Raw genomic sequence first — 26,343 nt, forward strand, 5'->3', positions numbered from 1 at the left:
TGTGTGTGTGTGTGTGCGCATATACACACACACACACACAGTGATTAGTAAAAAAAATTTACTAATCACTTAGCTCCTTAGTTTCATTATCTGTAAAAGAGAAAGAAAACCACTCTATTAATCATATAAATGAGGCAATATAAAGTTAAACTCAAGTTCACACGTACACAGAATGAGCTCTGCAAATATCGCTGCCTTCTATTTCTGCTTTCCTCTGAATCTTTGGACTTACACCCTGTTCTTCTAGACTTAATCAGGAATTCATAGTAAATTGTAACTGGACCAAAAAAAAACAAAAAAAAACAAAAAAACAGAACAAGAAGCCTCTCTAATGGACAGCCTTTTACTTTACAGGGGAAATTACCCAACGTGGCCATATAAGAAAGGGTCTACTTGCAGCGCCTGTCACAATAAAGACACTTGTTTGGACAACCTCTGCGGTGAGTAAAAGGAACAATCAATAAAACAATGTAATAGAAACACCTGTACATTCCTACTGAATTAGGAAAGCAACCCTTGGTTTTATCCTAGTAGGAATTTCCAAGGAAATTACCATTAAGTATAATAGAAATCAAATCAATGGCTTACTCTTTTAGGAATGAGTATATCTAAGATAAACCTAAGGACATACGTCTTATCCTTTTTACTTAGTTCTAATTGGTCCAACAAGTGACTATAGTGCTGGAAACTGTAGACCCAAGATTTGCTAATTTCAGCAAGATAAAAAATGTTTATCAGCAGCCCATCCATCCCAAAAACCAGAATTTTGCATTTTGTGGTCCTGTGTGTCTAAGGCATTCAAGGTTACAGCTGTTGAACTAAATAAATGAAGTACAACGCAGTTACTTTTTACTACCAAGATATTTAATGAAAACGAGTTTTGACCACAAATGAATATAATTTTTCAGTAACATTCACTAAAACTTCCTAGCAAAATTCCACTTTGTAATTGTACTATTAATTGTGTGTGTGTGTGTGTGGAGAGAGAGGTTTTTGCTATAGGGTGTGTGTGCTCACCAGACAAGACAGAGAGAAAGAGAGAGACAGAAAGTGAGAAATTACCCCCACCCCCCGCCAGGGGGGATGGCCACGCCACTATCTCTTCTCCATTCTCCTCATGGGATCTTGGGCACACACGCACATACACCTGGCTGAGTTTAAGCCACTGGGTCCAGGACTTGAACCACGGTCTACTACATGGGAGTCCAGTGACATAGCCATTACACTAACTGCTAGTCTCCCACTTTGTAATTTTGAAATATGAGTAATTGGCCAAGTTTATCTTTGGTTCCTGTCCGAGACACATATGTGCCTTTCCATCTCAGTATGTTTTTTCATTTTTTCCCCCCATGGTGTGGAGAGAAATCTTAATTAAGCTATTTAAGTTGTATAAATTCTTCCGTAGTTTTGTCCACATCTGTAACAAACTGAGCTCCACAGAGCAGGAGGCCTGGGGTAGAATGCTTTGAGTAAAGCGAAGGAAGATAGAGTGGACTATAATTTCACTGCACAAAATTTTGTCTGGAAAAAAGTGTTCTATTGCCTACAGTTTTCTAAAATTCTTTCCAGGCCAAGTTATGAAATTCTACTAAACTGTTCCTTTCCCTTTCATTTGTGAAAACAAGATTATAACTTTATTCTTGCACTTTTAGACCATAGTATAGGTATAGTTGCACCTTTTAGGCTGGCTTCCTGAGCTAGTCATTCTCCTCCCCAGTTCTATCTTTATTTCACTCACAGTGATCTTATTATGAGAAGCAAGTAACATGTAGCCACAATGTAACTAATCTCTTCTCAAGATAGGAGAATGGGGAAGGGATTGCACTGCAGTTGCCTCCAGGGTGTGTGTGCAAACCTGTGCATTCTCACTTTCTCTCTCTCTGGTGAGCACATTCACCCTGTAGCAAACCAGTAGAAAACAAAATGCTACATTCCAATAATGAAACCCCCTGTTTTGAGGTAAAGGGAAAACATACTGTAGCTGATGGTATTAGTAAAATGTTATGAAACACATCACCTATTTGTTTAGATCACTTCAACACTCTCTACAATGATCTGGTCACTAATTTCCTTTTTCCTAGATTACATAGTTTGTTTTCATATGAACATAGGCTCATTTGAAATCACTCTATTTTCTGCAGTAATACTGAATTAATTATAAGATCCGTGGTGAAAAAAAAGAATAACCATCTCACCTTTTATCAGTAAATCTGATGAAGGTAAAGGTTAGAGTATAAGTTTTCAGTTAATAAAGTCCATCTGTGACAAATTATGGTAAGTACTACAGGAAAAAAATTCCTTCATGTCTTCTAGATAGCGGTGGTAGTTGAATAAATGGAGGTCAAATCAGGACTCTTTGTAAAATGTGCTGAGCATACTAGATGTATTTAAGATTACTTTAGCTAGAGCATGAATGCATGTGGGTTTCAAGAGTTGAATATTTAACATTTAAAATATATACAGGAAAAAAAATAAGAACATGAGACCCTTGATTTCATGGATATAATTGCCAAGAAACAGCAGGGTGAAAGCACCAAGGTAATTAAACAGCCAGTGCCGAATCCCAGGAATAATGCCCTCATGTCTGCCTAGAGGGTCAGCTCCTTGATGGGGTCCACCCCAGACATCTAGAAGCAACTGGTGTAGAACTGGTGTGGAAAAGATTATCTATCTAATAAAAGAAAACAAGAAGGCTAAAGGTGACTGTTGGAATTTATTTCTTCCCAGTGCTCTGAATATCAAAACCTGAATAAAATTTAGTGAAACGGGAGGAATAATTTGATAGCCAAATGCTCTCTGATGATTTAATGACATTCTGAAATGATGAGGGGCCACTGTCTCTTTACAACTGACTTAAAATAACCAGTGTCATTCTTCTCTGGGGAAAACTTATTTTCCAAACAGTATTTTAATACACTGCACACACTGATTATTTCTAACATCAAATTCTTCATTTTTATTAAATTTTAATGTCATAATTTAAATTTAATTTTTATTGCATTTAATATGATACCTCTAGCATGATTTTGTTTATATTAAAAGTTAATTTAACGGGACCAGCAGTTAGCGTAATGCCTATGTTGCTGGACTCCCACGTAGTCGATCGCGGTATGAGTCCCGGACCCAGTGGCTTTAACTCACAGCTAAATCAGGACTCTTTGTAAAATGTGCTGAGCATACTAGATGTATTTAAGATTACTTTAGCTAGAGCATGAATGCATGTGGGTTTCAAGAGTTGAATATTTAACATTTAAAATATATACAGGAAAAAAAATAAGAACATGAGACCCTTGATTTCATGGATATAATTGCCAAGAAACAGCAGGGTGAAAGCACCAAGGTAATTAAACAGCCAGTGCCGAATCCCAGGAATAATGCCCTCATGTCTGCCTAGAGGGTCAGCTCCTTGATGGGGTCCACCCCAGACATCTAGAAGCAACTGGTGTAGAACTGGTGTGGAAAAGATTATCTATCTAATAAAAGAAAACAAGAAGGCTAAAGGTGACTGTTGGAATTTATTTCTTCCCAGTGCTCTGAATATCAAAACCTGAATAAAATTTAGTGAAACGGGAGGAATAATTTGATAGCCAAATGCTCTCTGATGATTTAATGACATTCTGAAATGATGAGGGGCCACTGTCTCTTTACAACTGACTTAAAATAACCAGTGTCATTCTTCTCTGGGGAAAACTTATTTTCCAAACAGTATTTTAATACACTGCACACACTGATTATTTCTAACATCAAATTCTTCATTTTTATTAAATTTTAATGTCATAATTTAAATTTAATTTTTATTGCATTTAATATGATACCTCTAGCATGATTTTGTTTATATTAAAAGTTAATTTAACGGGACCAGCAGTTAGCGTAATGCCTATGTTGCTGGACTCCCACGTAGTCGATCGCGGTATGAGTCCCGGACCCAGTGGCTTAAACTCACACCGGGCATGTGTGCGTGCGTGCCCAAGATCCCGAGAGGAGAATGGAGGAGAAGGGATTGCGGTGTGGCCAGCCCCCCGGTGGGTGATTTCTCGCTTTCTCTCTCTCTGTCTCTCTCTGTCTGTCTGGCGAGCGCACAGGCCCTGTAGCAAAAACCTCTACAAAAAGAAAAAGTTAATTTAACAACACAGAATACAGGAAAAACTGAGTAATCTTTAAAAATTACTGCAATAAAACCAAAGCAACAGTCAACATTTAAAAATTTAAAATAAAAAACTTAGCTTTTTAAAATAAAACAAAGCCAAAAGTAACCCTACCCTTTTAATTTTTTTCTTTCTTCTCACTTTACAGTTAACCCACAGAGAGACAAAGTCACACGTATGTATAAATCTCACATGGTTTCATTAAGGGCTGTGTAAATTATGTCACTGCATTTAGAGAAACAAAGTCTAAGAGGATATTTTCTTTCTTTCACAGGTTACTACTCTGTTGGGTATCCAGGCTGGCCCATATATTCACGGAACAGATATACATCTCTCTTTCTCATTGCTAGGTCTATAATTCTGTTATTATCTGTTATAATTACCATTTTGGTGAAGTGTAAATACCCTAATTTAGCTCTTTTAGATGAATAAAACCTAGAAGAGAAAAAAATTCTTTTGTATATGGCTTTTATAAAAAAATAAAGTAACAATTAAATATATTTATAATTTTTAAAACCAATTTCAGGTGTGAAAAAAAGTTGTTGTAGTCAACCCTTACTCAAAAGAAACTACTCACCTTCCTAACTCCATTGGATAAACTCATCTTTAGTTTCCACTTTTCTATGAGTAAGCAATGTTTTCAGTTGCCATGGCTGGACTTTCAGTAAGTAACCTAGCTCCTGTGTTTCAGTTTCCAAATCTATAAATTAAGTGAGCTAGATTTAGGTGATTCAAAGTTAACTCCAGTAGCCCTCATTAGTTGCAAACATCATCACCACTCCTCATTTGCCCTGCTTTTCTCCCAACTTGATGTCTCTCCTGTATCATCTTCTCCAAACTCCAGACTAGAACAGTAACTAAGGGATGAGGTTTCATGATTTTCTACTTATGTATTGTTTAATCTTAGAACAAAATTATAGAGGTAAGTCTAATTTACTTATTATCACCGAGAAAGAGAGAACACTGAAAAATATGCATTTATTTTCCTCAAAACCAAATGCTAAAACATATTTAAAGACTAATAAATGGCATCAGACATTGGATTTAACAGGTAACAGTCACACTGTAAAAATCTACATATAAAAAAATCTAAAAAATCACTCCTAAATTCATGCTAGGGCAAAAATCTATCTAGAACCGATTAGCTGTAATTAATGTACACAAGGTGTAATTTGTACACAGAGATTTCTGTGTACAAATTTGTATTTTTTTTTCAAAAAAAATAAAATACAATAATTTATAAAGAACACTGCTCTATGAACAACAACAACAACAAAAAAAAAAACAGAAGAAAGTAATAAAGAGTATTATTACTCATGAGTAAGGAAGGCAATTAATGCCCTGATGTCTCAAAATCCTTTACAAAAGGAGATAGCTTCATATATTCTAATTTAGAGGGTTTTGTATATTACTTTTTTTTCTTCTTTTTCTTTTCATCTGCTTCCATCTTAAGCTTAACTTCTTCAGTTGTAAGAGCTCCCAGTTTCTTATTTTTTGCTTTCTTAACTTTCTCTTTGATGGCAGCCACATCAATTTTAGTATCAGTAGAAGCTAGACAAATTTAAAACATAACACATGTAATTCTTTAGATTAAACACATTCTTTATGTTTTCTTTGGTTAAAGACAATAATTTCAGAGTAGTATTATAAATGAAAAGTCACGTTATACAAGATAAAAACTTCCCAAAAGTTAAAAATTCCCTCAAAGAGAAAAACGAATCATAGAATAAAATCCTTTATGTATACATTAGTGAAATCATATATGCAAGTGTCATGACAGTTTAGTAATCTCTGAACCAATTACTGATTCAACAACAATACTAAAGGTGTATTTTTCTCCTTAAGTCTTGTTGACATTATTTCTACTTATATTCTTTTACATATTTTGGAACTTTAGCATATTCCCTAATGGGGTCAGCAGGTAATGTGGTCCCACATGTCTGACCATAGTTTGAATCCCAGACCTGGTGGCTTCAAACTCACTCTGGGTGTGTGTGCATGCGTGCCAAGCTCTCGAGAGGAGAATAGAGGAGAAGGGATTGTGGCATGGCCATCCCCCCCCGGGGGGGGATGGCCATGCCACAATCCCTTCTCCTCTATTCTCCTCTCGAGAGCTTGGCACGCATGCACACACACCCAGAGTGAGTTTGAAGCCACCAGGTCTGGGACGTGAACCACGGTAGACTATGTGACATAGCCATTACACTAACTGCTGGTCCCAATAAATAATTCTCTTTTAAAAAACGATAAAAAAGAATATTCCCTAGTATGCCAATTTTCCATACTATTGGAAATTTTAATGCTTATCACAGTTTTAACTTTTACATAAGCTATGATCAAACAGAATACAATATTTTTAAAGCTATTAACACTGAAGCACACTAGGAAGCTACAATAGTAATGTGTCTTATCTTTTTTTGACCATTAGATGATACACTGTTTGTTGCTGGCAATGCCTCTCCCCTCAATGTACCACTGTCCACTTTGAAGGGTTACTTTAGAAAGTAAACAAGTGTTACCAAAGGAGTGGTGAAAAATGCAAAATAAGAAGATCAGAAGGAAGCTAGACATGAAGAAGGGACAAACTGTTTTCTCTTAGATTTTGCTCATGAATAAAATCTTCCTGTCACTATTTTGTCAAATCTTTTAGTTCAAGATGATGAGAAATATGTTGATGATACAGAAAGCAAACTTTAAGCCATAGATCCTGCAGAGAAGAAAAGGACAGCTTCTAACAAGCATTCTGTGAAGGGCATGAAAACAAAGCTCAGGCATCTTCCTGTTCCATTACTTCATTCTTACAGAGGAGGCACTGACTGCTCTGGGATTCTGTCTGTCACAACAAAGTCATTCCCAAGCATGGAGTGGTCAGGTAAGATGGTCAATCTAGGATACCTTGAAATAGGCACTGGCTGCTACTAAATTATAAATGTCTTCAACTGTCTCTTGTCCTAAGAATTAGTTATTAATGAAATGCTAATAGAATTGATAAAAATATGGTTATGTCTGTACTTAACAGAGAAATTCGGATAAATTCACTATGGGTTTCCTTTCCATAGACTTAGACTTTTACATCTCATTAAGAGTTGAAAAACAAGCATTACCTTCCTTAGGTTTCACTACTGATTTTTCTTTAGGTGGAATAAAAGCTTTGTTTCTTTCCTCTTGTCTCTTACTGAGAGCTTCTGCTTGTTTAGCCTATGTTATTAAGAAAAAGTATATTAGTAAAATAATTGAGTTTTTATTTAACTATAAATAACATCTATGAACTTTGCTATTAATACTGTATGCCAGACACCAGTAGTCTTACCTTTATTGCTTCCATCTTCTGTCGTTTCTTCTGACTAGCTTTCAAAAAGTATTCACCACTAGCCAATTCTTTATCAATCTGTTGAAAAGACGTATACAATTACATCAGAAATAATACGGATAAGAAGTCATTTCCTAAGAACATTCCAATGTCCTTGGGTAAAAAACGTGGGGTCAAATTGATTATTCTCTAATTCTTAAAAGAGCAACATTAAAAGGAGGACACGTACTCTAAGTTGAAAGGAATGCATGCCCAAAAGCCTGGAGGTAGGGCAGTAGGTTTGTTAGATACAAAACAGACCAGTGTGGAGTGGATGGGGGGTGGGGGGTAGGTCAATGTTTCAGAAGGACTTGAGTGGAAACTGCTAAGACAGTTTTGGAGAAGTTTGCAGAAGTCTGAATGCCTGGCAAAGGAGGTAGAATTTGTTTCATAAATGCCTGAAGGTTTCTGGGAAGAGTGAAGAGACCAAAGCAGCATTTTAATAAGATACAGAAGAAAAGAGAAGAGTTAAGTACCCGGAATAAAGGCAGTAGCATACAGAATGGAAAACAAGAATTGCCAGGATTTATTGACTAATACTAATTAGAGAAAACGGGTTGTTTGTTCAATATACAGTAAATGTATTCAATGTGAAGACAGAATTCCAAGAACAAGTACAAAGGGTATAATAAAGATGGAAAAAAATCTATAGGTGAGAGAAGAGAAAGCTGAAGATCTTATTTAATGGTCTCAAATATTTCAGTAAAGTAAGATGCAATGTTATGTGCTAGGAGAGTAGAGAGAGAATTAAGAAGACACACAGAAGTGCCAGAAAATTGTTTTGTTTTGTTTTGAGTTTTTTGCTATAGGGCGCATGCACTCGCCAGAAAGACAGAGATAGAGAGACAGAAAGCAAGAAATCACCCCCTAGCGGGGATGGCCATGCTGCAATCTCTTCTCCTCCAATCTCCTCTCGGGATCTTAGGCGCACATGCGCTTGGTGTAAGTTTAAGCCACTGGGTCCAGGACTTGAATCACAGTTGACTACATGGGAGTCCAGCAACATAGCTATTACACCAACTGCTGGTCCCCAGTGCCAAAAAATTCTAAAGAGGTTGGAAATATGAATTTTCAGTGGATATAATTCAAAGATGGAACTTTCCCCATCTTAGTCTGGCAACCACATTTGGAAAGATGTTTCTGGACTGATACAAGTTTTAGAGTTCTGCTGGGACGGTGAGATGGAAGGAAAAAGGGACGTGAAAGAAAATAGTGATAGGCAAGAGAAAAGAAAATTGTGGTCATGGTGGGAAAGGAATTGAAACAGAAGACAGCTGACAAAATGAAGGGATGCACAACTTAGAAAAAAGATGGACATTAGAATGTGAGATTTCAGGACTAAAGTAGTCATATAGAACATGGTCATAAAAATGTTGCAAAGCATAGTAATGTGGGCTCAGTTGGGTTTTTAAAATTCATTTACAGTAGCTGCAGGGGCACACTGACACCAACCATCTTGATGCAGAATATACTCACAACAGCCACTCTCCAGCCCTCGCAATTATATCAAAATAAGCCTGTTTACACTCACCTTCAGTTTCTTGTATCGCTATACATACACACACCCTAAAATATCAATACAGTTTCTAACAAAAAAGATTAAAACAGTTTCCTTCTCACCAAAATTCAACATAAAATACTAACCTGACTTTCTGGCTGTGGTGGTGGGAATGGCGTATACTCTTTCTTCACAGTTTTTTTCTTTGGTTCCTTGCGTTTATTCACATTTTTATGTTTGAAATGTGGCAAAAATCTTTCCCAACTTTGTGATCGTAATTCAGAATCTTTTGCCAACTCTCGTTTAATCATTAAGGTCTTTTGTCGTACAACATAAACAAGGCAATCAATTTTAATTTCAAGTCATACATTTGTCAAACTAAGACATTAAAAATATCGCTTCCATAAGCAAAAAGTAAGGGACAGCTCTTAATCTCTTCAGTGGAATTAAATCAACTGCATAAACAAAGACATATGATATCAAACACGTATAACCAAGCATTAGAAACCATTAGAAATTTAGATTAAGACACGCTGAACATTTTTTTTTTTTGTAGAGAGTTTCACTATAGGGCGCGTGCGCTCGCCAGACAGAGAGAGACATAGAGACAGAAAGCGAGAAATCACCCCCCAGGGGGGATGGTCACACCGCAATCCCTTCTCCTCCATTCTCCTCTCGGGATCTTTGGCACGCACGCACACGCGCCCGGCGTGAGTTTTTTTAAGCCACCGGGTCCGGGACACGAACCACGGTCAACTACGTGGGAGTCCAGCGACATAGCCATTACGCTAACTGCTGGTTCCCAACTTTTTTTTTTTTTTTTTTGAGAAAGAGACTTTTGCTATAGGGTGCATGTACTCACTAGAGACACAGAAAACAAAAAATCATCCCCTAGAGGAAATGACCACACTGCAATCCATTCTCCTCTCAGGATTTTGGGAACAGACATACACGCCTAGCAAGAGTTTCAAACTGCTCATCTGGGATTCGAACTGTGGTCAACTACATGGGAGTCTAGCAACATAACCGTTATGACATCCATTGGTCCTTTTTTAGAAATTTTTGCTATAGGGTGCGTGTACTCACTGGAGAAAGAGAGACAGAGCAAGAAATCACCCCCCAGGGAGGATGGCCAAGCCACAATCCCTTTTCCTCCATTCTCATGACTAAGCAAAAACTAATCTCATATTTCCCCCATTCCATTTGGGTTTTACAGACATCAGAACATTAGAGGATTCAAACCAGGAATAAGCAGCAGGACTAGCTTTTTATCTTTAAAGCCCCCAGGTAACTCAGTCACTTTCACCTTAATGCAAGACACTTTTTAACTTCAAACAATTTAGCAGACTGCTAAACAAATAACCATCATAAAATAGTTCATTATTCTTAGGTTTCACTTGCAAGTATAATTCTAAAATTTGTTCACATATGGGTATAACAACTCTCTCTTAAAAGGGCTACAATTTAAGTGTTAAATTCCAAGAAAAGGTTTTAATATGATTTGATATTCCAGATTTAATTTACTAGAAAAAGGGAGATTTCTAAAGATCGCACTTTTAAATATAATATATGAGATCACAATCTAAGAAAATAAGGTTGATATTATCTACAACAAATTCTGTGACGCTTACAGTATTAGAATTATCTAATACATTACAGGAGTCCCTTCAATAGTTTTCTCACAGTGCTCCTAGGAGATCTAAGCTTCTAATGAAGTAACTTCAAGACTGGGATAGAGCTGAGGGAGGTGAGTTCTACCGTTTACCACTCAAAATAGCTCTGCTTTGTCTGTTTTACAAATTAGACTTTCAAAATGATTTCAAGCAAGGCTTGTGTAGCTGAGAGTCAACAATTACTGGTCTAATAATATATAATTAACACTCACTTTAATGTTATAAATTGGATGAATATTCTTCATAGTATCTAGGACTACTTTTCGAACCTGAAATTTACAAAGAAAAATAAGTTAGTCATTTATAAAGATTTTAACAAACTAGGTAGCAGAAAATTAATATACTGTAAAATATCCTATGACTATTTGAATATAGTAGTGCCTCTAAATGTTCTTGCTTCTACATCTTTCCTAATAGTATCTTCCCAAAGATACAGTGAAGTTTCTCAATTATTGCTATAATACAGTACATACAACTAATAAAACACTCTGGAACTACGTGATTTAGGGAGAAGAGGGCTGGCTTTACAGTCAGAAATGTAGGTTCGGGACCAGCAGTTAGTGCAATGACTATGTTGCTGAACTCCCATGTAGTCAACCACGGTTCGAGCCTTGGACCCGGTGGCTTAAACTCATGCCAGGCATGTGCGTGCCTGCCCAAGATCCCGAGAGGAGAATGAAGGAGAAGTGATTGTGGCGTGGCCATCCCCCCTGGGGGGGTGATTTCTCACTTTCCCTGTCTCTGTGTCTCTCTCCAGTGAGTGCATGTACCCTATGGCAAAAATCTTAAAACAAACAAAATCAGGCATATGTGCATGCCTGTCCCAAATCCTAAAGGAACAGCAAAATGGAGGGAAAAAAATTAAAATGTAACCATGCCCCAATAGTAGTTTTCTCTCTGGCAAATGCACATGCCCTCTGCCAATTAAAAAGAGAGAGAGAAAACAGCATTTGCTCCACAGATAGTCTCACAACATTTAATTTAGCAAGCTGAAGAACATGCTAATGAAAACATTAAGTAAATGATGTTAAATTTGAAACAAAAGAAAACTGTATCTTGAAGGAGAAATGTTTTTAGATCTTGGCCTTACTGCATAAATTACTGCAAGTAATAATTTTCCAATCATTTGAGAACATGTAATATGTTTAATATGTAATAATACCGTTTCCATATGTAGTACAAATTAGGACTTTTTTTTTTTTTAAGAGATATTTTTGCTATAAGGCATGTGCATTTGCTGGGAAGACAGAGACATAGAAAAAGAAAGCGAGAAATCGCCCCCCCCAGGAGGGATGGCCACACCGCAATCCCTTCTCCTCCATTCTCCTTTCTGGATCTTGGGCATGCAACACACACGCCCAACATGAGTTTTAAGTCACCAGGTGCAGGAATAGAACCACAGTGCACCATGTGGAAGGCAAGTGACGTAACCATTATGCCATCTGTAGGTCCCCAGGTTAGGATTTTTAAATGCCCACTTAAATTTTTTTTTTGGAGAGGTTTTTGCTATAGGGTGTGTGCGCTCGCCAGAAAGATAGAGAGAAACAGAGAGACAGAAAGTGAGAAATCACCCCCCGGGGGGATGGCCACGCCACAATCCCTTCTCCTCCATTCTCCTCTCAGGATGCTGGGCGCACACGCACACGCGCCCGGCATGAGTTTTAAGCCAGCAGGTCCAGGACACGAACCGCGGTCAACTACGTGGGAGTCCAGTGACATAGTCATTACACTAACTGCTGGTCCCCTTAAATTTTGTAGTGGAAGGAATGATGATGCGTATAACTTCTAATTCAGAAATGGATGCCTCTGTAGCCACCAAAGTTACCTTAATATGTGAGGGTGCAGGAGTGATGATGCCCTCAAATTACATGATGTATTTACTAATGGCAAGTGACACAAAGCACATTCTTAAAATTATAAAGTGTCTATAAAACAGTAATATACATTATCTAATTAACTATAATAACCAAATTATTTCACTTGTTTTCTTATGAAAATTCATTGAATAAGTAGTTCTTACCTCCTTTAATCCATTAAAAGGTCCGATGGCTGAAACTGTGTTTCCTTGAACCATAATGTAACAGTTTGTTAAGAGTTCCAATGCCTACACCAAAAGAACAGTAAGTTGAAATTTGGTACACTGAAAATTTAATGATAGAGATACATATTCAAGTTTTCCACTAGTATAAACTACCTTCAATGTAGATCCTTTGGGACCAATAAGCCGTTGTCTTCTTTTTACAAATCGTTCTTTATTTCTTACCAAAGAACCTATTTTGATGATGTCACATGCAATGTCATCCTGAAGAATTCGTACTGCCTTTTGAAAATATAAAAATAACCCATTAATATTCCTCACACTTAAAATTTATTTTCCAAGCCCTTGCTAATGACAACCAAGCACAAACATGAAAACTCAACAGGAGAAGGAAGAGAGGAAGGTGCAGCACTGTAAGCTGTCTACTGCTGATGCCAACAAATCGAAGTGTCTAATTATAGCTTTACCTGCTCAAATGAAACACTCCTTGCTAACAGTTTTATTAAGTCTCTGGCCCTAATGATGATGTACGGATCAAAAGTCTTCTTCGTAGTACAAACAGTCATGCTGCCCTCGATCAGGTCCAAGGTTGCTTTAACGTGCTACCAAAAAAAGAAAGAGCAAAAAGCAGTTTTCTGAGCATAAGTTCAGTTTTAGATCATTATAGAGCCTGCTCTAACCAGACTATTATTTTATGTGACAGTAAGCTATGTCTTTAATTCTATCACCACCACCCCCAAAGAAGATGGGTAGTTAAATGTAAACAGTGAATACTTGATTACTCTCCTGCTTTGGAGAATTTAAGAAACTGCAACAACTGAAACCATTCATGCTTGGTTTTAGGATACTTCACACTTTTTAGACTAAAGACTGTCTCTATTTTAAATTACAGAAATCCAGGGGACCAGCAGTTAGCGTAATGAACTCCCATGTAGTCGACTGCGGTTTGAGTCCCGGACTCAGTGGCTTAAACTCACGCCAGGCGTGCGTGCGTGTGTGAATGCCCAAGATTCCCTAGAGGAGAATGGAGGAGAAGGGATTGCGTCATGGCCATCCCCCCGGGGAGTGATTTCTCTCTTTCTGTCTGTCTCTGTCTTTCTGGTGAGTGCACACACCCTAAAGCAAAAACTTCTCCAAAAAAAAAGGAAAGAAATCCAAATGAGGCCATGGCCATATCTGAGAGCTAAGATATATATGAAAAGCTGTATAGCTTTCCTATCCTGAACCCAGCTCTAATCTATACTCTCTCCACAGAATAAGAACTGATTTTCTCTTTCAAATTTTCTTCTGTCTACAACACTAAATGCGAAGTAAAAACAAATTATCACAGGTTTAGAAAAAAACAATGATTAGGAAAATTAAGCATTAACTCTCCATAGGAAGAACCAGATTTCAACAAAGAAAATAAAAATTATATTTTCTAGGGTCAGATGGTGGCATGGTTGTTAAGATGGATCCCACATGGCTGACTGCACAATTCGAGTCCCAAACCGTGCTTCTTAAGAAACATGCCACACACACGTGCATGTGTATCTAAAATCCAGAGAGAACTGAGAAGGGACTATGGCGTGGATATCTTGAGGGGGGTTAGGGGAGGGTGTCCTCTCTCTCTCTCTCTCTCTCTCATGAGTGCATGTGCTCTGTAGCAAATTTTTTTAAATGCTAGTTTTTGACTTATCAACATAATCTAAAGAATATTCAACAAAGTAAGTGGTAAAAAAAATTCGACAAAACATTGGGTTTATGAGAAAAAAGAATGAGTTTAATCCCAGAGTTGGACACTTACAAAATATAGCCTGCAGCTTTTGCTCCACTTTCATCTCCAATGGACATAGATCAACTCCAGAGTAGTAAGAAATACAATTTATATTGCAACTCAGTATGCCCACATACATGCACAGTTCAACCAAAAGCTTTATAACACAGTATTTATTCTTACCACATATGACACATTCATTATTTAAGGCTTATTACAGTCACTAAATTGACTTCTCAATCTACTAATAGGGTTTTTCATTTTAAAAAACAAAACTAAATGCACTTCTCTAGGGACTGGCAGCAACAACAAACCAGGGAGAGTTGGTCACATTCCCATTTTCCATTTAAAATGAAAACTTATGCAATTAGTAAAGAAAGTTACTCAGCTCAAACTGAACAGGTACACAGCAATCATGGCCTAGACTGAAATTTGGATGTAACTGGTGAGTTTCAGACAGTCTGTGAAACCATTTTCAAAGTAATCAATTATTCATAAAACTGGAAAAAAAAGAACTATAAAAAGAAGCTTACTTAGACTGTTTAAAATACCAAAGGAAGGGCCAGCGGGCAGCATGGTGGTTAAAGTGCTGAATTCCCATACAGTCGACCACAGTTTAACACCCCAGACCCAGCAGCTTGAAAATCACACCAGTGAAGTGTACATATGTGCCCCAAATCCAAGAGGCAAAGAGGCTGTAGCATGACCATCCCTCCTGGGCGGGGGTGATTTCTCACTTTCCCTCTCTCTGTCTCTGTCTCTATCCTGCAAGCCCATACGCCCAATGGCAAAAACCTAAAAAAAAAAAAGAAAACAAAAACAAAAACAAAAAAGGAACCAAATTCATCAGCTATGCTAGTACCTTTAGAGGAAAAAAAAGTTATCATCACACATAAAAGATGTTTACTTAAAAGACACAATAAGGGAGAGCAAAATCTCAAAGAAATGTATAATATATACATACATGTTCATTCAATGCTTTCTGCACCAAAGGCCAACACTATTTCAAGAGTAAGCCTCTCGATACTGTGTAAACAAGGTTGCAAAACTGCTCTCCTCCAAGAGTCCTCTGGGATTGTCTTCTTTGGAAAAGGCTGGTTCCTTCCAACCATCAGGAACAGTAAGTAGCTCTGATTCATCTACAAAAAGAAAATATTTATTAAAATATCTTAACTGTGAACACTATATGCATACATTCACAAGCTTCTCAATACTCTTCAATTACCTCGTCCCTTGCTTTTTATGTTATTCAACAGTCCAAGAATATACCTCTATCATGATCATTAACATAGCATACAAAAATAATCTGGGGCCAGGTGGTGGGGTGACAGAGGCACACCAGTGACACCACTGGACCCATGTGGTCCACTGGATCTACGTGGGTAAAGTCCTGGGTTCACGTAGAGAGTCTTCCCTGAGAATGCCAAGTAGGTGTAAATACACATATGTACCCATGATCCAGACTAGGTGAGACTGGGAGCGGGAATCATGACACGAAGAACCTGTCTTTCTCATAAAAAAGAAATAAACTTAAAAATCCAATTAATTCAAATAAATAAAATAATATTAAACATATATGTTTCAGTTGCTTCATAAGGTAAAGTTCTCCAAGGGCAGGGACCCTCCTCCTTATATCTACACTAGCTATACTCTAATTCTACTCAAAGATGTGATATACCACAGCATCCATAAAAAACTGGGGAGTTTCTCAGAAACACAATTCTTGGGACTCATCCCAGACCTAGTGAATCGGAAACTGAGACCAGGGCTAGAAATCTGTATTTTACCAATCACGTCAGATTTTTAAGTATATTACAGTTTGAAGAGCAGACCTTTAGCCTGTGTTATCAACCTTAGTCAGGTAAGCTTGTTTTCTGTTTCTTCTCACATCCCCGTTCTATTTTTGTTTGGAACCACAGAAAATTAGCAATTTTTCATATACCACTCTCTAATATCCTAAAACAAACAAAAACTTCAAATTCTACAACAGTGGTTACTTAAAATGCATTATCTAACCAAGTTCCTACTCAGCTTAAAACATTTTGATGGCTGTAAACCAGTAAGAAAAAAACCCACTCACTCCAAACCCAGGGTGAAAAAAAACAAACAAACAAAAAACAGAAACAAAAACAAAACGAATAAAAGTGGTAAAGAAATAACCAGGCATTCACAACAAAGAGTGCATAAATAGCTCTAAAACATGTAAAGTGACATGTAAGTTAATTAGTAATCAGAAAAGTACAACTTAAAACCCCAACCAGATACTACTTCATACCTATAGAAATGATAGAAATTCAAGATTCAGATATGCCAAGTATTAGTGTGGATACAGAGCATGAAATCTTTTATCCACTGCTAGGAGGAGTCAAAATTGGCAATCCCTTTGGAGATGAATGAGCATATTATACACACCCTACACTTTAGTAATTCCAATTCTGTGTCCATAACCTACAGAAACTTTTTAATGTTAACAGGGAGACACGTACAGAGATGTGTATGACAGTACTGTTTATCACAGGAGGCCATAAGAAGTTAAAAATATTCACCAACAGGAAGAAAAAATAAATCAGGAGTATATTACACAAAGGAATACCATACAGTACTGAAAATAAACCTACCACCACAATTATCATAAAGGTTGAGTAACAAAAACAAACCTAAGCCTAAAATGTAAGACACGGAAGAATGCATAGTGTGTTTTCACTCGGATAAAATCCATAATCCACGAAGAAAGTAAAGAGAAAAGGAAAAAAGGCATTTTGTGAATAGGTAGTAGAGACTGTGAAGAAAGAAAACATACCACGATTACCAATGGCTTATTTCAGGTACCAAAAAAGAAAAAAACGATGTGGGAAGTGCAGGCAAAGGAGACTTGAAGAGTACTTAAAACTCTATAGTACGTAAGTCTGAGAACTAGTTCCTCTCCTGTTGGCTTTGGTCTTCAAAAAACTATGAAAAACGCGAACTATGAAGAACTATGCGTGGTTTAAATTTTTTTTGTATCTTCCATCTTTCCAAGAACTTGTTGACGGTCCCTCAACACCCCTCCCCCCACCCACCCCGCTAAGTCCAGGAATGTAAATATTACATCATTTGCTGTACATGTCTTGTGTTTTTTTTTTTTTTTTTTTAAGAAAAGAAAGGAACAATAAGCCGTTAATACCTTCCTAACTAATGCACCTAGAAAGTTCAAGGTTTTTAACACGGTAAGACTTCACCAGCTCCCCGGCTATTTTTCTAGCCTCTCCTCCCGTCATTCATACTGAAGAAAATGGGTAGAACCAGACCACAATGCGAGAGAGTAATTAAGAAATAAAGAGTTCGTCTGTACTTCAACAATCTAGCAAACAGGAATAATGACAAATGTTCCAAAACGTCTTCAGTGACAAAGCAGCGCTAAGAACAGGTCAGGGATATAGTCCCTATCGATATTACCGTGTGCCTCATTCCACTCAAAGTTCCCTCCTGTGCATAACGACTGCCTAATCCCACCTGTTATTCCTCCGTCAACGACTTTCGCGGGACCCTCAAAAAGGCTTTAATCCTCTTCATTTTACAGGAGACGAATTCCGCAACGGCCTCACTCTGGGAGTCTACGGGCTAAATCAACGAGTTAGGGACAAGCGGCCAGCACTCTAAACAGTCAGTGGGTTCCTGCAAGTGCTGTCAATATCCCCAATCATGCGCAATTAAACAGGTCCTCAGTTATGCAAAAAAGTCTCCACGAGGCTTTACGGTTCCACAGCCAATGACTGAAAAATATCGCAACTCACACCCTCAAAGCTTCAGTTTTCACACAACCTCACCTCGGTTCTCTACCTTTGACTTCTGATTCCGAAATTCACTTTTCCCAGTCCCGGCAGCCGGCCTGTTCAGCGAGGAAGCCGCCATTTTCAAATTACTTCCGGTGATACCGGAAATGGTGTTGCTGTTATAGTCTACCGGCTAAAACCGCTGTACTCAAAATGGGTTCCGCCAAACTCAGACGAGATTTGCGCAATCTCCGTGCTTTCGCAAGCCAAAACCGGCGTATGTGCGCAAACTATAGCGCTGCTTCTACGTGTTCAGAGCCAAAGACGTCTTTCCCAGGATGCAGTGTACACACCGAGTTTGCATGCTGGGAATTGTAGTTTAGCTATGTGGGAAAGTTGGAGTTTACTTTCTCCGTAGTTTCCTCGTGGCCTGAGTCTTACCTGCAACACTGGACTTGGACTCGATCCCAGAGTGCAAGCCGGCTGTTCCTGATGCCACTCAGTTATTCATTCGTTAAATATTTATAGATTGTCAACTATGTGCTACGCATCGGGAAGAGATACAAATATTGATGGAACAGATTGTACCGCTGGCAAGTAGCAGTATTAGATTTGTTGTGACATTACTTTGTTAGAGCACTTCATTTACATTCTAATACTTAAAAATAAATTAAAGCAGAACTCGAAGACATAATTTTGAGCAAGGTAAATTTTCAGAAATTCTTGTTTCTGATGGTAGGGAAGTGGTATTTCTCTTCCTAAATCAGGCGAATAGTGAAGCAGCACATATGAAGACTCAACTAGCGTTGAGTTCCCAAAATGACTTAGGTATGTCTAGCCCAACACTACATAAGGCTGAATCGAAACTATGTGGAGAGGTTCATTGCCACTATGAATCAGTACATTTCTAGAAATCTAAACATTTTTAGACAAGCTAAAGACAAGACTTCATTTGATAATTGATTTTATCCCTTTGTCATTTAGAAAACTTTTTGCGACACAAATAAGTCTTTGATGAGTGAATTCCTTGTATTAGTGAAATGGGGGACGTCTGTATATCTTTTCTTTTTTTGGAGAGATTTTTGCTATTGGGCATAAGTGCTCACCAGAAAGAGAGAGACAGAGAGACAGAAAGCAAGAAATCACTCCCCAGGGGCGATGGCCATGCTGCAATCCCTTCTCCTCCAGTCTCCTCTCTGGATCTTGGGCACGCATGTACACGCGCCAGGCATGAGTTAAAGCCACGGAATCTGGCACTTGAACTGCGATAGACTACATGGGAGTCCAACCATGTAGCCATTATACCAACTGCTGGTCCCATATATCTTCTATAAAAATTTATATTTTAATATGTTGTAGCCATGTATGATACAGATCATTACTTACAGATCAAAGCTCCCAAGGCACATGACTATGTTAAGATTTTTACATTCATCCTGTATGATTTTTTTTTTAAGTTTATTTAGTTACATTTTAAGAGAAAGGAATCAAGAACCTCAACAGGGCTTTCATGCTCTCCAAAAAAAAAAAAAAAAAGGAGGTATAAGAACATAGATATTGATAACTGAGTGCTAAAATTGCTATGGCTCTCTAGGCTTCCATTACAGATGCTACTATACTATCTTGTCAAGTTTCCAAAGGAAAAGATTTATCAGGTTCTCTCAGTAAATTATTTCAATATTAAATGATTCTCTTTCTCCAACTTATCTCAAAAATAGTCATGTTATCAAACAACCAACTAGTCAACTTATAAAATACATAATGTAAAAACTGGATCCAAATGGCTGGAAGTTGAGTGTTTTGCTACCAGGTAGGTGTATGCACTCACTAGAGAGAGACAGAGAGAGAGAGAGGAGAGAGAAAGAGAGTGAGAAATTACCCCCCCACACACACACCTCCCAAAGGGGATAAAAATGTCACAATCCCTTCTCCATTCTTCTCTTGGGATTTTGGGCACTCACACACTCCTATCAGGTATAATTTTCAAGCCACCGGCTCTGGGACTCAGACCAGAGTTGGCTGTGTGGGATTCAGCTAACTTAGGCCTCCATGCCACCTGTTGGACTGTTAAGTGAGCTTGTTTTAAAAAAATTGTCCCTTGCCTGGCAGGAGCTAATAACTTCATCTCAGTAAAGTGAATAAGTTTACCACAATATCAATACACAGAAAGTGCAAAGAAAAAAAAAAACTTAGCATGTGATGAGCACTCAATAGAATTAACTATTATTGTTTACAGTAGCACAAAAAAAGTAAAAGCATCTTTTTTTTTCTTTTTTTTTTGCTATAGGGCGTGTGCGCTCACCAGAAAAACAGAGAGACAGAAAGCGAGAAATCACCCCCCAGGGGGGATGGCCATGCCGCAATCCCTTCTCCTCCATTCTGCTCTCGGGATCTCAGGCACGCACGCACATGTGCCCGGCGTGAGTTTAAGAAACCGGGTCTGGGACGCAAACCGTCGTTGACTACATGGGAGTCCAGCGACATAGCCACCATGCTAACTGCTTGTCCCAGTAAAAGCATCTTGACTATCAACTAAGGACATAGTTAAATTGATGTTACCTATAATTGTGATAGTTTTGGATACCAGTTTGATGGACTTACGAATACCTAGAAGGTGATATCAGACTTAGGAATAGAGAGTGTTCTTATAAATGGGAAATAAAGACCTTTATTAAATGAGTAAATAAATCCCAGCAACCAAAGTCTCAAATTTTAAAACTGATATCAATTAATTATAACTCTAATCATATACTAAAGACTATATAAATTATAAGAGCTATGACAGTTTTGGGGACTGGCAGGTGGCATGGTGGCTAAGGTGCTGGACTCCCACATGAGTGACATGGTTCGAGTCCTAGACCTCGTGGCTTGCTTTCTCACTCCCTCTCTTTCTCTCTTTCTGTCTCTCTTTGGGCAAATTGAATAATAATAATAATAAAGAAATGAAATTAATTAATTTCTTAATAAAAAGAGAAATGAGTTTTTCCTTGATGAAAATATGAGATAATACTATAGCAATATATTAAATTGATGCTAGTAATTATAATATAAAAGTAAATGAATGGAATAAAGCTTTAAGTTTAACATACATAAAGCTGCATAAGTTTAACATACAAAAGCATTTTCTCAGCACACTTTTTTTTTCAGGTTTGAATCAGCCTCTGATGCTTAAAAATTGTTATTGATCTGCTAAACTTCCACTGGTTTTAATAATAGAAATAGTACTAATATGCACTTACTAAAAAATAAGTTGAATGAAAACAATATTGTCACAATTTGCTTTGATTATGCTTTAAGTAATTTTGAAGGAAACATTTAAAAACCAACTGATTCATTATAATGGTATGGAATAAATAAATTCTGAATTTCATTCAGCTAGTTCTTCTAACAAGTATTATAACCAACATTACATTTGGATGATTATGAACTTTTAAAGCCTCTTAATAATAGTCTCCATTTGTGCTCTAGGTTTCTGTCTTTGTAGAAGGACAGCTGATCTAATTATAATTTCCTTGAAAAAATTGTTTAGAGTAGAGAACATAAGTTTATTTTAAATAAATATTGACAACTTCCCTAAAACTTAGAAGACTAAAATTTAACAGTGATTATCAAAATGACAGTGTCTACATCCACCATACAACTTTCAGGTAAATTTCAGGGACTCTGTGACTTACTGATCATAAAGTTTTCAAAATTTAAGCTGTTCCTATGACAAGAAATACTGTAAGAAAATTAAAGAAATAAGAAAGATTTGGGAAAATATTTGTAAAATATTTAATGAATTAATATCAATAATGTTCAAGGTGGTAAGAAAAAAATATAAATAGTTCAATAGAAAACTGAGGAAAAGGTTATACACACACACATAATTATGCTGCAATCCCTTCTCCATTTCTCCACATTGTTAGGATTTGGGGCACACATACACACATTAAGCATGTTTTTCAAATCACTGGGGCTGGATTCTAATAGTGCAGTTGACAGTGTGAGATCTGGCTCCTCCAACCACCAGGCCCTGAAGCTGGCCTAGAAAATATATTAATAGGCAAATATGGTGGTTAATTTTACATGTTAACTTCACTGGACCATGATCCCTAGATAATCAGTCAAGCATTATTCAAGATGTTTCTGTGACAATGAAATTTTTGAATGAGGTTAACGATAAAATCAATGAATTTTAAATAAAGCAGATTTTTCTCCATACTCTGAGGGGCTTTTAAAGTCAACGGAAGACCTGGATCAAATGAAATGACTCATCTCCCCTGAACAGGAAGAAATACTGCAGCAAATAGCCCACAGGCTTGCACTACAGCATTGGCTGGTCTCTGGGTCTCTCTGCAGATTTTGGACTCGCCAGCTTTCATAAACATATGAGCAAATCTCAAAATAAATCTTTCTGTATTACAAATTCTCTCTCTCTGGAGAACTTTAATATAACAATTTATAGTACAGCAAATCCAAATGGCCAATAAACATATGATGTTCAACCTTACTGCTGTTGGAAAAGCATACAGACTTAACGACGGAATGCCACCAGATTGGCAAAAAGCATAATAAAAATACATTTTTACAAATGATAATACTGCTGGAGGAAAGAACACTCTCTTGCACTGCTGGTGGGAATGAAAATGGTTACTGCATTTTTGCAAAACAATCTAGCAATATAAAATACAACATTTTCCAAAGCAATTCCACTCTAGGAAACTATCAAACAGAAATAAAACATACCTCCATTAAGATCTTTGTGCAATTGTGTTGATTATTATCTTTTACAGAAGTAGTGCAGTGAAATGTCCTTGGAGTCATACTGACTCATTTGCTGACTACTAGCTTTGTAGCCTTGAGTAGGTTTCTTACCCATTCTTGCTCAGTTTTCTGAAATAGGGAGAATAACTTTACCTCAGGAACAATACACAGAAAATGCAAAAAAAAAAATAGCATGTGATGAACATTCAATAGGTATTAGCTATTATCATTTATAGTAGCACAAAAAAGTAAAAGCATCTTATATCAATTAGGGATATAGTTACACAAATTGGTGATACCTATAACTGTGATAGTTTTGGATACCAGTTTGACTGCACTTAGGAATATCTAGAAATCAGATAAACATTATTCTGGGCATGTGTATAAAATGTTTCCAGAGGATATTAACATGTGAGTCTGAAGAAACTAGGTGGGAAAGATCGTTCTTTTTTTTTTTTTTTTGAGAGAGAGAGAGAGATTTTATAGGGCGTGGCATGTTCACTTGCCAGAGAGACAGAGAGACAGAAAGCAAGAAATTACCCAATTACCCCTTGGTGGGGATAGCCACACCTCAATCCCTTCTCCTCCATTTTCTTCTTGGGATTTTGGGCATGCATGCACAAGCACCTGGCATGAGTTTCAAGCCTCTGGGTCCAGGACTCAAACTGTGGTTGGCCATGTGAGTGCCCAGTACGTAACCATTACGCCATCTGCTGGTCCCTGAAAAATCACTCTTAATGTGGGCAGGCAACATCCAATCAATGAGGGGCCTAGGTAGAACAAATACAGAAGGCATGAAATACAAATACAGAAGTCATTTTTGAAAGAACAGGATAGACTTCTGTTGCTTTTGGACTCCCAAACTCACTGCAGTGTTCTCCCTGCCACCAAGTTCTCAGGCTTTCCAACTCATACTGAGAATTATATCACTGGCTTCTCTTCTCCTAAGGCTTTCAGACTTGAACTGAGCCATGCTTCCAGAACTCCAGAATTTCCAGCTGCTAGATGGCTTCTTGGGGGAAACCTGTCAGCCACCAAAATCCTATGAGCCAATTCTTCTAATGAATTCCTTTGAATATATCTTTAAATATATCCTATTGGTTCTATTTGTATAAAGAACTATGACTAATATAATAATATGGGCTATTGTGCAACCATTTGTAAGAATTAAATTAATCAATATGAGATTACATAGAGGCATTGAGTGATGAAAGCCAGATACAGAAAAGTGTGTATAAATAAATGTAGAGATATAAAGAAAGACTCCATTTTTATAAAGCAAACCATTTATTTATTCATTTATTATATATTAAGTACATATAATGATGAAAGCACTGTCCTAAATGCTTGGTTCTAGTCTATGTACTGAACATAATAACAGTAATAATATGGGAATGCACATACAACGTATTGTACAATGTAAAAGCACTTACTTAGAAGGATATATGATAAGCTTTCAAGGCTTAGAGATGAAGGCAATTAGAAAGGAAGATGAAAAATGACAAAGAAGACAAAAAAAAAGATATGAGCTGTGCTTTGAATGTGCACCCTCCCAATTTATATATTGAAAATAAGTTGTTGTTGAGATGATATAAGAGAGTGAAGGTTTAATCTGTAGTATTAAGAGGTGGAGCCTTTGGAAAGTTATTAGGATTATTTGAGGTCTCTCAGGATTTTGGGCATACACACGCATGTGCCCAGCATGAGTTGTAAACCTCCGGGTCCAGGACTCAAATTGCGGTTGACTTTGTGAGAGTCCAGTTACATCACCACTACACTATCTCCTGGTCCCAAGGTTAACACTTCTTAAATTTTAATTTTTCGATGAGTGAGAAAGGCATACACACACAGAGACAGAGACAGCACCCCCCCACCCCAGGATCTTGACACCGTGATCCACCACCAGCCTCAGGAAGCCTCAGATCATGAGTACACGTGGTTCAGATGTATTCAGGCAAGTCTCTGAACACAAAACTGGAAACTCCACATGGATGAGCCTTGCAGTGTTGGGTTATACTACTGTGTCACTGTGTGGCCCCAACATGGTTTTGTTTCTAGTCAATTCCACAGAAAGGTTTAAAATCCTAAAATGGGCCAGCCTCTGTGTGGCAAGATGGTTAAGGTGGTTGGATCCTACATAACTGAGTGGTTGGAGTCCTGGACTAGAGGCTTGGAAAAACACTTTGGGCACGTGTGGGTACATGCCCAAAATCCTGAAAGGAAGGAAAAATGGAAGAGAAGAGAAGAGGAGTGACCATTCCCTATGGTGGGGGTAGTGGGGAGGCTGGGGCATGGAGGTTGCTTTCTCAGTTTCCCTTGTTCTCTTTTTGTCTCTCTCTGGTAAGCACCCATGCCCTCTGGCAAGATTTTAAAAATATCCTAAATCGACATGTATCTATGAACATCAACAATAGCAATACCTCTGTCTATAATATTAAGGCCTATTTTAACTCTAAATGGTTATATAATAAAATAGGTATCTGATGATAACAGTAAAGAAGGTAATTAAGTAAACTAGATTTAAGTTATTTTATTAGCCTATCTTTAGAAAAATATTGTGTCAAAAAAGTGTTCTACAAAAGACTCTAAGAAACCAGGGAATCCAGGAGAAAGACCAAAATTTTTTAATAATTAATTTCTTTATTACTTTTTCAATTCAGCCAGAGAGAGACAGAGAGGGAAAGCAAGAAAACAAGCCACCAGGTCTGGGACTTGAACACTGGTAGACCATGTGGGAATCCAGAGCCTTAACCACCATACCACTTGCCAGCCCTGAGAAAGACCAAATTTAAGAAACATTTGGGACCAGCAGATGGCATAATGGTTATATCACTGGACTCCCACGTAGTCGACTGCCATTTGAGTCCTTGACCCAGTGGCTTAAAACTCATGCAGGGCACATGCATGTGTGTACCCAAAATCCCAAGAGGAGAATGGAGGAGAAGGGATTGTGACATGTTCATTGTCCCTGGGGGATGATTTCTCACTTTCTGTCTGTCTGTCTCTCTGGCAAGTGCAAGCACCTTATAGCAAAAATCTCTCTAAGAAAAAAAAAAAAAAGAAGAAGAAGAAACATGTACAATCAGTCTTGGGATGTTCTCTGCTGGGCAACAGATGTGTTTTGTGTCGCGACTCTGGTTGGTGTCTGAACAAAATATCCTTATCAGATATATACCTCTTCCTCTGAGTATGCTTAGCCAGCTCTCTTTATAATAAGATATAGTGTATTGATTTGGATCCTAGCCAGCTCTTTGACCTTGGTTAGGCATTTAATCAACCTCTGCATCCTCAATTGTGAATGAGGGAATTGTACTTGATTCCTGTTTCTCAAATTTTAGCCAACCTCAGAAACGTGTTGGGACAGCCGCACTCCCAGTTTATAGCTC

General features: G+C 37.6%; 2 protein-coding genes across 2 annotated transcripts in view; one reads left to right on the forward strand and one right to left on the reverse strand.

Annotated features, from left to right (window-relative positions):
• Positions 1 to 5,599, forward strand: part of GLIPR1 (GLI pathogenesis related 1) — a 29,191-nt gene extending 23,592 nt beyond the window's left edge. Inside the window, exons 5-7 of the mRNA XM_006142848.3 lie at positions 355 to 440; positions 4,294 to 4,320; positions 4,420 to 5,599. Of these exons, the coding sequence (XP_006142910.1) occupies positions 355 to 440; positions 4,294 to 4,320; positions 4,420 to 4,577 (271 nt within the window). The 3' untranslated portion in view covers positions 4,578 to 5,599. The remainder of the gene's footprint in view (positions 1 to 354; positions 441 to 4,293; positions 4,321 to 4,419) is intronic.
• On the reverse strand, positions 5,528 to 18,413 carry KRR1 (KRR1 small subunit processome component). The gene is given in 11 exon segments (XM_006172401.3): positions 5,528 to 5,696; positions 7,250 to 7,343; positions 7,456 to 7,533; positions 9,139 to 9,309; positions 10,878 to 10,934; positions 12,686 to 12,769; positions 12,860 to 12,985; positions 13,171 to 13,305; positions 15,424 to 15,468; positions 15,471 to 15,598; positions 18,266 to 18,413. Coding segments are annotated over 11 exon segments (1,146 nt in total). The 5' UTR covers positions 18,351 to 18,413; the 3' UTR covers positions 5,528 to 5,553.
• Positions 18,414 to 26,343: the final 7,930 nt, after the last annotated feature.

Source organism: Tupaia chinensis, unplaced genomic scaffold, assembly GCF_000334495.1.
Source record: "Tupaia chinensis unplaced genomic scaffold, TupChi_1.0 Scaffold000085_1, whole genome shotgun sequence".
Lineage (NCBI taxonomy): Eukaryota > Metazoa > Chordata > Mammalia > Scandentia > Tupaiidae > Tupaia > Tupaia belangeri.